At 40.0% G+C, this 16,138-nt stretch overlaps 1 protein-coding gene and 1 long non-coding RNA gene across 4 annotated transcripts; one reads left to right on the forward strand and one right to left on the reverse strand.

Annotated features, from left to right (window-relative positions):
- The first annotated feature begins 735 nt into the window (after positions 1-735).
- Positions 736-16,120, forward strand: igfbp5b (insulin-like growth factor binding protein 5b). 2 transcript variants are annotated; one of them, XM_058786048.1, is made up of 4 exons: positions 736-1,844; positions 10,010-10,134; positions 10,229-10,348; positions 11,936-16,120. In XM_058786048.1, exons 1-4 carry the CDS (start codon positions 1,517-1,519, stop codon positions 12,068-12,070), a joined length of 708 nt encoding a protein of 235 aa, XP_058642031.1. In that variant the 5' UTR covers positions 736-1,516; the 3' UTR covers positions 12,071-16,120. The 2 variants fall into 2 exon arrangements, with proteins under 2 accessions (XP_058642031.1, XP_058642030.1); XM_058786047.1 differs by having other exon boundaries at positions 743-1,844; positions 9,923-10,134.
- Positions 1,860-10,300, reverse strand: LOC131546470 (uncharacterized). Of its 2 annotated transcripts, XR_009272716.1 has the most exons (5): positions 10,209-10,300; positions 9,173-9,266; positions 8,904-9,057; positions 4,714-7,191; positions 1,860-4,628 (listed from the first exon to the last, which is right to left on the reverse strand). It is a non-coding gene; the product is annotated as an uncharacterized LOC131546470 (long non-coding RNA). The 2 variants fall into 2 exon arrangements; XR_009272715.1 differs by having other exon boundaries at positions 4,714-9,057.
- Positions 16,121-16,138: the final 18 nt, after the last annotated feature.

The following is a 16,138-nucleotide window of genomic DNA, read 5'->3' on the forward strand; positions in this document are numbered from 1 at the left end:
AACCTCTCTGCATGAGAGAAAAGAGATTTTAAGCATTTACCACAGTATTCACCACACACCTCAGCTGGTTTTAATTGTGTGCTGCAGTGATATGGACTTCAGGGATGCCATCAGTAGCCTAGCTATTGCTGCATATGTCGCTGAGACATTTTTATATAGGATTTTTGTTACAACAGTTGAGCTGTAACACCATCAGTTTAACCATTTAGAAAGAAGTTACATCACTAGATGACTGACACCCTTATGAGAAGATAGAAATACATGATCACACCTGGCTTTGTGATTATGTCAATGAAGAATACATGACAGAAGTGGTATTATCTGAATCAGCGAATTCTCCTGTTTAATGTGATATATAGCATTCAGTTGTGACACTTTCAAAACTATTCATAACTATTGTTTTATAGTAGTTGTCTGTTCTTTTTGCTGAAAATATGTCCCACATGTTCGCAATTTTGAATTAAAACGCTTGAAAGCATAATCATTATTTTGAACAAGTCAATTTCATTATCCGTGTTTTCTATTAGTGCTACCGTATCAGCAGCACACTGATTTGAACGGTTTATGGATAAGTAGTAGATTTCAAAACTACTTTAATTTGCAGAAGACAAACATAGGAATATTATGTCAAAGTTTGAGACACGCAGAGCAAAACAAGACAGAGTTACAGACGTTAAAACAAAACACTCCCCATTCTCCCCTACTCATGCATCTCTGCGCTCACTAATATACGGGTGGTGCCTATCAGCAGAGCGATTCTAATCTTGCTCTTTTGTGTGTATTCTCTATATGTGAGCAAGCGTTTTTATCATGTCACATCCACGTTGCCTATTGACGCGTTTCGTCTTGAATCTGCTGGAAAGCCGCTGAGCTTCGTGCACGAATCTGACGCTATACTACCGGCCACAAAGTGCACGGAAGATCTCAGAGGAGCATATCTTCGATTTTGCATGGATTTGTGTTTTGCTCTGCGCTCTTGGCATCACTGCGTAAAAGACTGATCCTATTGCCGAGGGGGGAAAAAAGGCGCTGGCGCTGCGCCACGATCTGGCAAGTGCGCCTCCCTTCACCGCTGTTTGGCTTATTCATAGTTAGGGGTTTGGGTTTGGCTGTTTTTAAAAAGGCAAGCACTGCTGTGAAGTTGATCAGTCTGCTCAGAAAACTTCCAGAGGGGAAAGTGTTTTGGAATCGGAAAGTCCAGAATTTCAGTGCGCAATCAATTGCGCACAAACTGGACTATTGGAGAATACCCAAGTGAATCATTTTTTTTTTTAATATATATATATATATATATATATGTATATATTTATATAAAAATCCACCGGATTCTTCTTCATCTTCTATTTTTCATCAAAGACTGTTTTTATTTTCTCATTTTTAAGACACCCCAACCTGTGCTTTCACTTTGCATGCGGAGTTTTCACTCGAATCTGAGCCAAACGTTCATGCGCTCTCATATCTAGTTCTTGCTCTCATTTTTCACTTAAATTGGACCTCATTCACTTTGAAACCAAGCATGGCTCTTCTTGTGCTGGGTACATTTCTCACGGCGTTGTCCATCAGCGGAGGCTCTTACGTGCCGTGCGAGCCGTGCGATCAGAAGGCGCTCTCCATGTGTCCTCCGGTCCCGGTGGGCTGTCAGCTGGTGAAGGAGCCCGGCTGCGGCTGCTGCTTGACTTGCGCTCTGGCGGAGGGGCAGGCGTGCGGGGTGTACACCGGTACATGCACGCACGGACTGCGCTGCCTGCCGCGCAACGGCGAGGAGAAGCCGCTTCACGCCCTGCTGCACGGCAGGGGAGTGTGCACGAACGAGAAGGGATACAAACCACCGCACCCACCCATTGGTAAGTTGACTGGAAAGCAGTGCGCCTTTGTTGCACGGAAGCGTTGTTGCGTTGAGATCGTGTATCTGGTGGGAACTTTGTGGCTTGCGCTGATCCAGTTTTATGGCGTGCGCATGTTTCTGCATGAGCTTTTCTGTGTTGTGGCCGAGCTGCGCTGCTCAGTGCTGTTTTCCATCATATTCCAGCGCTGTAGATTACTAGGATTAGTGAAGCCTGTTTATGTTTCATCCAAAGCCAAATATTAACAAAACGGTTTCCATCTTCACGCTGCAAAGGCACTTATACAAAAAGTACCGTGGTGGTACCGCGTTTTCTGGAAATGTACCATGACATTTTTGGACGCATCTAAAGTATGATGTAAATGCCATTCCAGTACCATTGTATCGTCATCAGATACGTTCAAATTTGAGCATTATAAAATGAGTATAGAATACTTGGGATTTCAATATCATTGGGACTACCAATGCATTTTGGACATATACCATGGTACTACCATGTTTTATACCATTTACCATAGTAGTATCATAGTATTGTTTTGAAAGTTCCCATTTAATGCCATCACTGTGCCAAGTCACTGCCACTGTACTTTTTTAAGGGATATATCAATGTACCATGGCACTGCCATCTGATACCATCACTGTACCATTTTTGTACTGAAGCTGCATATAAAGTATCATATAATGCATTTACATAGAAATGATGTGCAGTGAAATGTATGAAAGTTAAAATATTAACCTATAAATATATGCACTATAAAGGCAAAGTTTCATTGCATTTCATTGGCATAGAAGCAAAGCAGCATCAGATTCAGCAGAATTGCATACTTTAGTATGCTCCTCTGAACTGAGTAAAGACGCCTCGAGATGCATAACCTCGTACACACTTGCTTTGTGTTTAGTTATGGTTTGATTTGGCAATGGCATTTGTTTGGTGCTCTATTGACGTTAGGGACTCCTCCATTGTTATGATCACACCTCTCATCATTGTACGGTGTACCCACGCCTCATGATATTCTTGATTGAGATTCTAGGTTGCTCTGAATTTAGGTCTAAGTCTGTGGGTGGTGTTGAGGGTCGGATTACTGTTCAAAGATTAAATCCAAGGGGAGGAGGGTAGCCACGGTGTCTCTACAAGCCGACCTATGTGCAAAAATCACACGTTTACGAAGAGTAATCATGCACAGCATGCATAATTATTTACATTTACGCATTTGCCAGATGCTTTTATTCTGTGCACTCAATTCATGCTTTCCTCGGGCATCAAACCCCTAACCTTGGCGTTGTTAGTGCAGTGCTCTACCAGTTGAGCCACATGAACAAAAATAGCATGATGGGTTACAGAACTATATCTTTTAGACTACAGCAATGCTTTATCCAACAAGACAGCACATATTCAAAACCGATGAGGTTGAATTCAGTCGTGGGCTTTCACCACGACCGTTTGTACACAAATACAACCCCCTCACACACAGGTGCACATCAGAAACCTGTTTGTCTCTATCTGAAGTCCTCTGATGAGTGCGGTTGCTGGTTTACCCCTTCTGTGATTGCAGTGGGCACACAGTCGAGCCCTTGTGATTCAGCAGAATGTCTGTGGAGCCGATCTATCAAGAGCTATTCGTCAAGCATGGGGATGAATTTAGAGGGACGCTTCTAGCCTCCCGTGGTATTCGGTTTCAGCCTGGTTTTACTAGCTGGGCAGGACAGACAGAGAGAGGGAGAGAGAGAGAGAGAGAGGGAATGAGGGAGAGAGGTCAAGCGTCCTTGCCCGCATTAGGATTCAGAGCCTTTTGGCCTTGTGTCTTCCCGATCCATTTTTATTCCCCCAGCACGCCTTAGTTTCACAGTTGTGCAAACATAAAATTGAAATACAAGTTTAAAATGGAATCATGTCTCACTCACGTGAATAGTGTCATACCTTCATGGTCTTGAATGCTGGCGCTCACGGTTTAAAGATTCAGTGTTCAGAGCCAAGTACAATAGGCGACGCCAGATTGTCATTTAGCTCCAGGATTGACAAATACTGCAAATTTGCTAACGATCACAAGGGAGACTTTCTGTTCGGACATGCCATGTGGAACTTGGATGCAGCTGCTAACAGATATGACTACAGGCATCTTGCCCAAAAGAACTGTATGCAGCGTTCGCAACGATTGCAGGTCTGAATCTAAGAGCGTGCAAGTAAACCATCGTAAAGAAATGGGCCGAAAGCAATTGGCTGTTGTATTCGGTTACTTCGTTATCGCTGATTTATGCGCTTTATTTACCCACTAGAGACGTAGCCATAACTAAACAACGATTACAAGGGAATGGAACGCAGTTGTTCTTCTATTGCCTGTCTGTCATCTAATTTTTTTATTGCGCCACAGGCCAAACTCACAGAAACATATATTTGTTTGCAACATCAGACTGACACTGAAAGATATACGCGTCGCTTCACTGAATAGCACCTGAATAGATCTCTTGCACTTTTTGAAAGTGATGCCCAGCTTTTTGAAATCTACATTACAGAATACTTTCTCCTCTTTTTTAACCATAATCCCTACAGTGCTCGTATATCAAGTGCCCAGTCATCCTTTCAGAGGTATGCAAGTAGGGAACCTATTTGGCATGCTTAAATGACTTCTTCCAGTAAAGTTTAACAGCAATCTGTCCAGCGTGTATTTGTCATTGGCACCTGGAAAGCTAGCGAGTGAGTAACAGCTGTGAAGAAAATCAGCTCACACAGTAGTCTCGTCTCTGTCAGAAACGTGATTCCTGGGCAGCGACATCCTCATGCTGGGCCCTGCTTAAATAGGAACACATGTCAGGCTGACCAAAACAGCGAATGGACAAAAACAATCTATTTAATCTATGGGTTTACTGCTCACGTTTAGAAAATGTAAGCAGACAGCAGGGCTGTAACCCTGTGGTTGAGCAGAAGACGCCGACCTGTTGAAACCTCCTGTCATGTGCTTCAAGCCGGTGGAGGGGGAGCCGCAGTGTCACGTTTCTTCAGGGAAGGAGAACAAAAGGTGCCTAATTTCTTGCCTGCAGCACAGGTTCAGATGTGGTTCCAAAGCGCTGCCTCAAATTCTGTGCCCTGCAGGATTCTCGGGAGGATACAGCACAAGACAAAATCGTTAGTTTTGTTACAGCTGTTACATTTAGTTGTTGAGGATCATGGGAAAGGCAGTGTGGTGACAGAATTTGGCCTGCTTAGGGTAGCAGATTCATTCGAAAATGACTGGTAAAGCTCATTCTCTGAGCCACACACACGTTGTGTGCATAAGTCTACTTCCTATTGCACTACTTCCTATTGTATTTTATGAGTAACTTTATATCGTGCTAACACAGTAATTTCAATATACTGTAGTTATTTTTGCTGTAAATTTAATTAAATCAATGGTTTACATTTACAATCATGCCGTAACACATAATTTTAGATAACCTAGTGAACTAAGTGCAAATAAAAGTTACGTTTGATTTTCTCTTCTTTTTTGTTAGACGCAAATAAAATGATTATTGTGTCACATCAAATAACACTCAAAATATATACTATTACTTATTAGACATACAAAACAAGTAGTTATGACTCTGAATTCTGAGATGCAAATGAAGCCTAAAAAGGTTTGCATATGAAATCATCATGCCGTAATATCCATTCATAAAAAATCACATCAAATAACACTCAAAATCTCGCTTGACCTACATAAAAACAGCAGTTACGATGCTAAATTCTGAGCCTCAATGTAAACTCAACTAAACAAGCAAAAATTTCTTCACATTACACTCCTTTATATAAAAAAAGTCCTCAAATTGTTTAGGGACACGTCTCGCTTCATATTTTCACATTACTGCTTGTTTTTCTTCTTCTCATGTGTAAATAATGTAAAGCAGTCCTGCCCACTGATAGCCATGCAAATATATCTACCATGGTTTAACTCGTACAGTATAGCAAAATCTCTGATTGACACAGTTTTACCATCATATCGCCAAGCCGTAACTCCTATAGTTTAAAAACTGTTTAAAATCTTCAATATATCCCACCCTTCATTTTGGAAATTCCTAATAATGTTTCAAATTAGGCTTTTATTCACTTTCCCTTCCTAAATAATTACATACCACCTACAAATGATTATATACAATCTTAAGAGTAATTATAAAGATTAATGTTGTTTGGATGGCTAAAGTTTGCTTGGGGAAAAAAAAAAAAAAGTGATCTTGCCTAGTTTAGAAGAGGAAAGATTGTAGCTAGATACTCTTGGTGGAAAGATGCCTTGAGCTTACAGACAGTATCGCTCTCTTGCCATTGTCTGAGCTAATTGAAATCAGCAACTGGGAGTCATCCATTGATGTCCTGAAGAGCACCCTCCTGAGTTCATGTTTCGGAGTGTTGATGACATGAGACACGGTCAGGCGATGAAGAGGTGCACACATGTGCTCTCAGCCTGAAGGGCATCAACAGGTGTCATCACTTTGCATTGTCCTGAATTACAGGGGACTTGTTTGAATAGTAAGTTGTATGATGGCTTTCTTGGTCGTAACCGATAGTGTATTGCAACATGGAAACTTTTATCTCAAATCAGTCAGGTCTTGCTCTTAATGTTGCTTTGTAGTTTGCAATTACCCCAGTTTTAACTAGCATTAGTGCTCGGTTGCATTCGTGGTGTTTTCTTTAGTTTGCGGCATGCTTCCCTGCTACAGAGGCCCAAACATGTTGTGGACACGGTCCAGGCTTTAAATATTTAGCTGTGGATCCTTGCCAGGGATGCCATGGTCGGTCTGTGACAATGAATGCAAGACAAAGCAGAACGGCTTGCTTCAAGAACGACTTTCAAAGGCGAGCTAGTCTGAATATTTAACAATAGGAAGACCTAATTCCAACCGTGCATGTTAATAAGACACTAAAACACGTGGTTTTAGGGCCTTAAGAAGCATTTCTCGGCGTGTTTGGCAGCACATTCATAAAAAAAGAATCAGACAAGGTGACAACGCAACTCAAAAGGAGATCTGCTTTCATCATTAGCCCCCAAGCTGTAAGAAACTGTGGATATTCATGAAGTATAATTGCCCAGCGCATGTGTAAATTATTAAACAGAGCCCTATCAGATGCATCTCCTTTGGCAAAGCTCGGGTCCCTTTATCTTAATGAAAAGTTTTGCAAGACCAAGAGGAGAGACACCAATACCTCTTCTGCATTCTTTCCAAAGCTCATTTGAATAGACAGGCTACACGTGATACGTCTGGTTTGGCCGGGCTCCAGGTTCTTGGCTGTGTGTCAGATGTTAAACACAGACCCGCTAAACCTTTACAAGCTGGGGACCACGAGCATGGAAAAAGTGATTTTGGTCCTCACTCCGAAAAGCCTACAACAGAAAAGACGAATTTAGTGGTTTGTAAACTCTAGGCATTGTTGATTTCACAAACACGGTGCGTTTGTGCCATGCACGAGGAGGAAAAATCACAAAAACAGCCATAAGGAATTGTGCCAACCCAGTCATCCTGTGCCCTCCCATTTGAAGTGTACATTTCCAAGCCATGTAAATCTCCCTCTAGGCAAACATCCCTACGACATTTCCATGAGGCGATCTCAGATTAGGTGGCTTCAGGAGCCCAAACCTGCGGGGAAATCTGTACAGAAATTTCAGTCTGCCAAGTCATGAGTTGCGGGATTGATTTCAAAGAGACAGCACCATGCTCTGATTGTAACTTCAGAAGCCAGGAAACCAATTCCTGTAATGACCAGGCACCCGCCCCATGCGTCTCCAGGTCAGACAGACTCTTTCACCACCGGGCCGCTCCAGAACACCCTGCCCCAGTCCGCAGCAATGTGAAGCACTGGAGCTCAGGGGGACTGTGAGGGCAGTTATCTCAATCATTTCTGCTGGCTGCCTCAGCTGTCTGATAATGCCCTCTTGGCTGTATGCGCAAAAATACTTGGCAACCCAACATCATCGATGTTTGGGCCTGACTGTATGTCCATTTCCATTCTGTCTGATTCTCGAATGAAGCCACTCTAAGATACAATAGCAACAATAATATACACTATCTATTTAATATGAATTTAACATCAGTCTAAACACATAATGCTGTGCCGATCCCTTACCCAAGTATTTACAAATTAAATGCTTTCCAAATGCATGAACAATTTGCCAAGTAATATTGCTTATTTGCATAATAAATAGCATCAACTGTGTTATGGATGCCAAGCAGTGCTATTTTAGTGTTATACATCCCTTTTGATTTAAACTTTGAAGTTAAAAGGTCATTTTTATTAGATTTATTTATTTTTTTCCTCTCTAGTTTTTAGACATTTTTATGTTAGTTTTAGTTATTGTCGAACATCAAGTTAGCTAAGTGAAAACAAGAAAAGTTTCCTTGACAACTATCTCAAAATAAGTTGACTTTTTTTTCTGCTGAATTTAAATTTATTTCAAATAAAAGTGTTTATGGTTTCAGTTTTATTTAACTATAATAATTTGGCTGCCATGCAACCTGGTGCATTAATATAGGAAGTGCAAAAACAGGTGTGCATTTGTCAGCGTTTCACAATTATTTCACAATTATGTCTCAATTTAGAATAAGGGATATACAGTAAATGGATTTAATGCACAATGAATTTCATGTCAGCATTAGATCTGAAAGGAATTAATATTATATTTAAACTATTTTTTTATGCAATAAACCACAATCCTAAACAAATGAACAAAAGCAATAACTCCTATTAAAATGCCATTTTGTATTGCAAATTTGATAAATAATAATTTATCAGATGATTTTTGTTGGTTTGGATGGCTAAATGTCAATGCAATTATATATCCTGACTTTGTATGCTTAGTGTTAATGACCTGTTAATCTCCTCTGGATGTACTATGTTTGGCTTCTCTCTGCATGGTTCAAGTGTTCAGTTTTATGAAACTCGGCTTTGTCCAACAGTATTTGACTTCAGTGGAAAGACAGTTTATTAGTAGAGGCATGTATCCTGTGGAGTTTTACTATCAAACTATATGTGCTTGAATTATTTGTTCTGTAATATCTCCACATTTCCCCCGGACACGTGTTGACAGTTACTACTCACCTAGCCTTAGATTCCTGCAGAAGAACATTGTGGTTGTCATGGTGTTATGGTTATTGAGACTTCAAAGTTCTTCAAGTTTGTCTCTAAGCTGTTAAGGATCCTTTGAAAAGCCGTTTCTGTTCTCACTCCCAAATCCTGTAGTCATGCACATTCTCTACAATGAAATCAACAGAATTATTCAGCAGAAGTCCATTCAATGTTTAGGTTGTACAGCTAAATGCATTTTTGGAGAAATTACACCAAATAGAATGAGATATTAGATTTTTAACCCAATTGGATGTTTAGTCAGGCATAGCCAAGTGTTTCAACCTAGGATAGGTTGGGTTGGGGGTGGTCATCAGCTGTTGATCCTGCCAACACCCTCTGTAAACAAATGCATAGGAAACATTTGGTGGAAAAACAGTTTACGCTCTGGAAACTCATTAGCAACTAGGATGTGTAAATATCTTAAAGCCTTTGGGGAGGTTTTTATAAGAGATTTGCCAAGTTTTTATAAGTCAAATTTAATTTTGAATTGTTGAAGTCAGGACATTTAGATCATTACAGGTGTTTGCTAAGGCAAATTACTACTGCGTTATTGTGCTAATCTGTGCTAAACAACCTAAAATACACCATTCCACAATGGTCAACCAGTCATCATCTAACAATCGACTTCATTACGCATCACTTTGTTTGTTGTTAGGATGACAAAAAGATTTCAAAGTTATATTTTTAGGCTGGTCTGCCTCAGCCAATCAAATTCATACATCATTGGTATTGTATGAATGATACCTCAAATTGTGTGGCTAATTGAGGTGTGCTAATGCATTCGGTTTTTGCCTGGTGGAGGGAAAAATCTCATACATTAACTTTAAAGAACCTGATAAATCTAGAGACATGAATATAATATAGAATAATAGAGATTCAAAACACCATATGGCAACCACTTTAACATCATGCTGATGATTTTGCACTGGCACTCACATTTCTATGCAGTAAAAATCTAGTTAATGCTTATGATTTGATTCTCTTTGTCTTAGATCGCGAATCAATAGAGCATGATGATACAGTGAAGCCAGACACGACTGAAGACCAGATTCCTAAAATTCCCCTTTACCCCAAACCAGACGTAATCAACAGCAAGAAGCATGCTGCCGTGCGCAAGGACAAGAAGAAACAACAGGAGAAGCATCGGTCACTGGGGTCGATGGACTACTCCCCCCTTCCCATCGACAAGCATGAGCCTGAATTTGTAAGTTGTGTGACGCAGCAGCTGCAGTAAAACGATAGCTAGGCGTTAAATGCTGAGGTGATGATGCAACTCACCATGTGTTCGTCTGACACAGGGTCCCTGCAGAAGGAAGCTGGATGGAATCATTCAAAGTATGAAAGACACCTCCCGCGTCATGGCTCTTTCCCTCTACCTGCCTAACTGTGACAGGAAGGGCTTCTTCAAGCGCAAACAGGTACGACTCTTGTTACTTTTATGGTATAATATATTAACATTGACATCTAACATAATGAACTTTTTGATTAATCGTTGATTAACACTGTCAGTCGATGTTAACTCATGAAAATAGTTCCAGACAGAACCGTTGCGCAACACAATGGTTTTCCTTTGGTGAATGAATCTGCATTTATAATTGCTGAGTGATTCAGTAACTCACTCGCTTTTTGAACAAATCGGTTCAGTCAGTGATTCAAATGACTCACTTAAAAAGATCACCGCTGTCGCCGCCTATTGGTGTATCGATGTAATATGCATAAAGAGTCACTTAAAAATCCCACCACTAAATACATAGATTGTCAGCCTGTCTGCAACAAACACAGCCAAAAAAAAAAAAAAAAAAAAAAAATTGAGGACAAGAACTGAAAATATTAATAACCATGTCCAGAGAACTATACTAATCCAGAGAATACTTTACTAATCAAAAGTACGTTACAACATAACATTTATGTCATTGTCTCTTATATCCCATTTGATTCTTTTCTTTTTCTTTTTCTTTTTAATTTTTTTTCATGGACCCAATCCAAGTGATTATTGAACATATTTGTAAAATATATTTACATGTGACCATAAATCAGTTGAATTCTATATTTATGCACTGATTTCAACACCAGTCATCTAACATCGATTAATGAGATTGATTAGTGAGATTCACTAGCTTGCTGCCAAACATGAATTCAAATGCAACGCTTCAGTTTCAGTGGTGAAAGAGCGTGAGGTAAAACATTTTACAAGTAAAACTGAATCGTTTTGTAGCTAAACATTTAATATTCAACAACTGTTTTATGAATGTTAACAATAATATCCACTGATGCAAACTACTAAACTTTTTTGTCAAATGTCGCCTTTTTTAATTTTGAAAATACAGTCTCAACGTTTACATGATTCATGTATTTTATAACTAAATGTGACGAGATGAAACATGAACAGAGACATTTTCTGCATATTAGACATATCATATTCTAGGTCTTTTCTTTTTTGCTGTTCTTTATTGCCGTAAATCCCTGTACATCCTTTAATTATTTGATTAATCAATAAATAAAAAGAGACAATTACTAACCCTATTGTTCAATACTTGATTATAGCCTTGTTTTTTTTTCTTCGTATTATTACATATTTAGCTGTAATGTTTTATTAACTAGTCTACTCAAACAATTAGTGGACTAATTGAGTTTGAAGATAATACTAATCCTTAGGATTTACAGTGTTCAAAACTAAACTACGCCCATTATAATCATAAAAAAATATTTATTTTAAGGTGTCATTGTTACAGTGTTTATAATACATTTAAGTACTGAGTAATATTAATTGACTACATGTACTTACCATATGGTTAGGGTTTGGTTTAGGGTTACTTGCATGTAATTATGCATAATTAACTGTTATTATAATAGTAAGTACATGTAATGTGTGTAACAAGGACACCTTAAAATTAAGTGTTACCAAAATATTTTATGACAGCATACCATCCGGTCCTAGTTGAGGCATTTCTTTTGAGTTGAGCTTGCAACTTTTTATGACCCTTTGTCCCTTATCCACCCTGCAGTGCAAGCCCTCCCGTGGCCGGAAACGAGGCATCTGCTGGTGCGTGGACAAATACGGCGTGCAGCTGCCCGGCACAGACTACAGCGGAGGTAACATCCAGTGCAAGGATTTGGAGAACAGCAACAACAACGAGTGAGAATCAACCCACCCTGATCACCAGACCTAGGGCCCACCTCCTTGTCCTGTCCCACCAGTCTACCCGCCAGTCACTTTGAGATTTTGATGCAAAACGACAAAGAAACACAACAGCTATTACAAATACGAACAATCAGACTAAAAAGAAAATGTTAAAGTGAGATAATCCACAGGAATCGTTTTGACTGAGCGCTCATCTCTATCTCACTGGACTCAGCCAATCAGAGGAGCCCCCTGCTAGAGCTGAGTCCCGGCAACAACAATAAAAAAATTGCTAAAAAATATATACATACAATTATATATTTTTATAGAAGCTGGGGTTTGATCACCATACTGTTTTGTTTAAAGTTAACATAAAACAAAAAAACTACCAAAAAAAAAAAAAGAATATATGGCATGTTGAATATTAACAGGGCTATCTTGGTCTTTTACATCTTTTGCTGTCAAGGTATCAAAGGAGATAGCAGGAACTTTTACTATTTGAAAAAAACGTGTTGTTTTCCAAAAGAAAAGAAAGAAAGGAAAACACATGGTAGAGATCTGCTGATACAGTCATCTCTATCAGGCTTTTTTTGGTCCTGTCAGAGCACTTATTCATTGGGGAACCTGCTTGGAAATGTGTAACTTCACCAAGTTCAGTGTATGCGTGTGTGTACGAGCGTGCGCTTGCGTGTGCACGCGTGTGAGCAATGAAATACGGCGGTAGCTTTAAAAAAAATACCTTTTTTTTCTTTGTGGCATATCCCTTCCAGAACGTAGTGAAAACCAAGATCCCATTAGACAAATCTGTTTCAGTGGCTCTAGACTTTGTAGCTTACCTAACATGCCAACCGTGCCTATGTAAACAGACGCTGCCATGCAGAGTTACACGGGGTCCCGGATTAAAAAAAAAAAAGTCCACACAGAATCAATCAGTGCCCATGCCTAGAAAAGAAAAGGCCACTCTGGAATAGTTTCGTATCAGATATTGTGGCATCTGGGCCGAGTTAAAATCAAGAGATGCTGTAACCCTTAAATGCTCCCAGCATTTGCGTTTGAACTTTGACGGACGTTCACCGTGCAGAGCGGTAGTTTCTTTCTGTCTGTAATGTTTTGTTTTTCTTTTCTCAACAATTTTTGTTATGTGCTGTTTCCTTTGACTTCATGGAGGTAATGACAGTCCACTTATGAGCCATGTTCCTCGACCATGTGGTTTCACTGAAATAGGTGCAACCTTGGTATATTACCTTTAACTCTAGATTATTGAATGTGTTTTATTTTTATTTTGTTATCCTTAACAAACAACCACAACCATCAGGTGCTCAGCAGAGGAGTGTTAGCATTATCAATTTGCATATTTCCATCTGACCTGCCACAATGACAACTTGCTCATTTGAATGCAGGTCGGACCACTTTCTAAGCTCCGCCCACTTTGACTGTTCACCAATAGGTAATAGCTCTTATGGTCAGCACGATGACACGTTTCATTTGTATTCCTGTATTTCATCTGTGTTATTAACCGAGGTGGAAACAGAAGGTGCGTTTCACTACAGCGTCGTTCAGTGTGAGTTTCTGTGTGCGAGTCTCAGTGCCTTCCTACATGCAAATACATTTGAATGGTGACGTGAATGTTACACAATAGCCAAGGGGAACGAAACGACCTTTTTATATTGACGAAGGACCTCAGTTGCGTTCAAATACAGCATCAGATTAGATATGAAATCCGTTACACTACATTGTATGTCAAGCAGCTATCAGAAATCGCTCCCTGCGCCGAGGCTAAGATAGGGAGAGACCATAGTCCAGCTAGCGCTAGCTCATTTACTGTTATTTCTCTTACGAATAAGCTGACGATCGATTTGACAGAGACTGCAAATGTGTGTAATTGCTGACGAGAGTATTTTCAATCAAGCTATACATCACACAGGGATACTCACCGGTCGGCTCTTGAAGAGTGAGTGAAGCCATTTCCCTGCCACAATGGGTCTGTCCGGATCTTATTTCAGGGCCCGAATGATCATAGTTTCACTGCTTGGAGGGGGCTGAAAAAATAGTCGCTAACATGGTACCCTGTAGGGCTGCATCTCTCCAGATCACGCAAGTACCCATCGAAACTGGGCCCGGACAGAATCCATGCATCCGCGTTTTCCGTATGTTAGGCGTGGAGCTTTGAGAAGCAGGAATTTGCGAATGCCAGGCATTCCGATTTTGCGGAATTCCACGCACAAAGATTCCGTGTGGGCCTGGCTGTGATTTGAAATAACCACGGGTCCGCAGAATGTAACCGTTGTATGTCAAAAAAGAATCGCGAATGACAATTGGCTTTCAAATGGAAGGTGGCATGAAAAAGAAAGAGTGAGTTAAGGGTGTGTGGGTTAACCAGACATTTGCAGGTGTCTCGAGTACGTCGTGGAGGCCTAGTCGCCTCTGTTATTGCACAATTAGCCTCGTAGGTGTCAGTCACCACAGGGCAAAATCAGTAATCAGCGTTATCCAGGTCCTGATCCATGCCGAAAGCCCCCTCCTCCAAAAGCAGCTTGCACTTAATTCCTTACCTTGCCACGTGTTTAGTGCCGTTTCAAAGTGAATCTCAGTTCAGGTATAGGAGCAGGAGCAGGCCTCGGACAGATACCCTGCCTGAGTACCTTTGACAGGGGCTTCACAGCCCAAGCCTGAGACCCACATCATCATTCAGTGGGTTTACCAGTAATACAACTCTACCAATCACAGTCTATTCTCAATCTACTCTTAATAGACTTTGCGTCTCAGTGATATCCGGGAAGAAGGAGAGCAGGTGAGAGCCTCAAGCGGTGATCTTGTGCTGGGCCTCCTTTCACAACACACAATACATACTGCAAAAATGATTTCTTAATCAGTATTTGTGTCTCGTTTTCCAGTTAAGTCATCCAAACAACTTTAAGACTAGTTGAATTTATTTACAAAGCAAAGCTGTTTTCAGAACATATCTTGAACAACATTTAGGGACATGTTTGCCCATAGGGTAAACAAAAACCAACTTGGCCCAAAATTAAAATTCATGTACTCATTTTTATGTTTCAAACTGGTTTGACTTGCTTTCTTCTATGGAACACCAAAGGAGAAGGTTCGTAAAATGTTCAAGCTGCTCACTTCTATAGGGTCGGTCAAGCTCCAAAAGATGCACAGTAAAAGTCTGAAATTCTGAAATGCATTCATAGCTGTAGGAGAACTTTGTGTGACAAATGTAATTCAACTTAAGTTATTCGTTCAAAACTTGCCTTGAAAATCTTGCTTGACAGCCGTGGTCACCATTCACTTTTATTGTATGGAAAAATGCAGCTTGGATATCCTGCTCTGAATTTGTGTTCCATGGAAGAAAGAACATCAGTGAGTAAACAATGCTAGAATTTTCCTATAAGTCAAATTCTTTGAAAATGAGTGTTGTCAAGTGATTTTGTTTTAAGAATGTCTAGAAATTTGTACTGAAAAACCAGACAAAAATACTAATTTTTGCAGTGCTTCACACTTCACAGTAGAATGTTTAGATGGACAGTCTCGGAATCTGATAAGCAGGCATGCAACGAGTCAAAAAAGTGTTTATCCGAAAACCATGAATGTTATAAGACGATGCACTATGGCTGAAACCGTTTTACCTTGTTTCCCCAGGTCATAGAATCCATCTGGGTATCATTGTGAGAATGGGAAAGAAGTGTCATTAATGTGATTTTGATCCGTTCTGATTTGTAATTAGAGGTAACAGACTATCGATTGCCAGGACGCAGCATGTTGCTTTTGTGCTTATCTGCTTTCATCAGATTCCGAATCTCATACTTGGGTAGACAGCAGCGTTCATAACTCACACTACAGTAGAAACGACAGGTTTTCTTTCTTTCTCTGAATGCATAACGTTTTTGGTTTTTTTTCTTTTTTGCTTTTCTTTTTTTGTGGATGAGAAAAGACTTGATGATTGACCACCTAAATGTGGCTTAAACTGGCATGTGAAAAAGACCCTTTAGTGGCTGGAGGACTCTAAAAATGTTCAGCATTTGGAACTCTTATTAAAAACCAATAAAATGAAAAAAAAAAAAAAAAACTCAAATTATTAAGAAAG

Source organism: Onychostoma macrolepis, chromosome 09 (genome assembly GCF_012432095.1).
Source record: "Onychostoma macrolepis isolate SWU-2019 chromosome 09, ASM1243209v1, whole genome shotgun sequence".
NCBI lineage: Eukaryota > Metazoa > Chordata > Actinopteri > Cypriniformes > Cyprinidae > Onychostoma > Onychostoma macrolepis.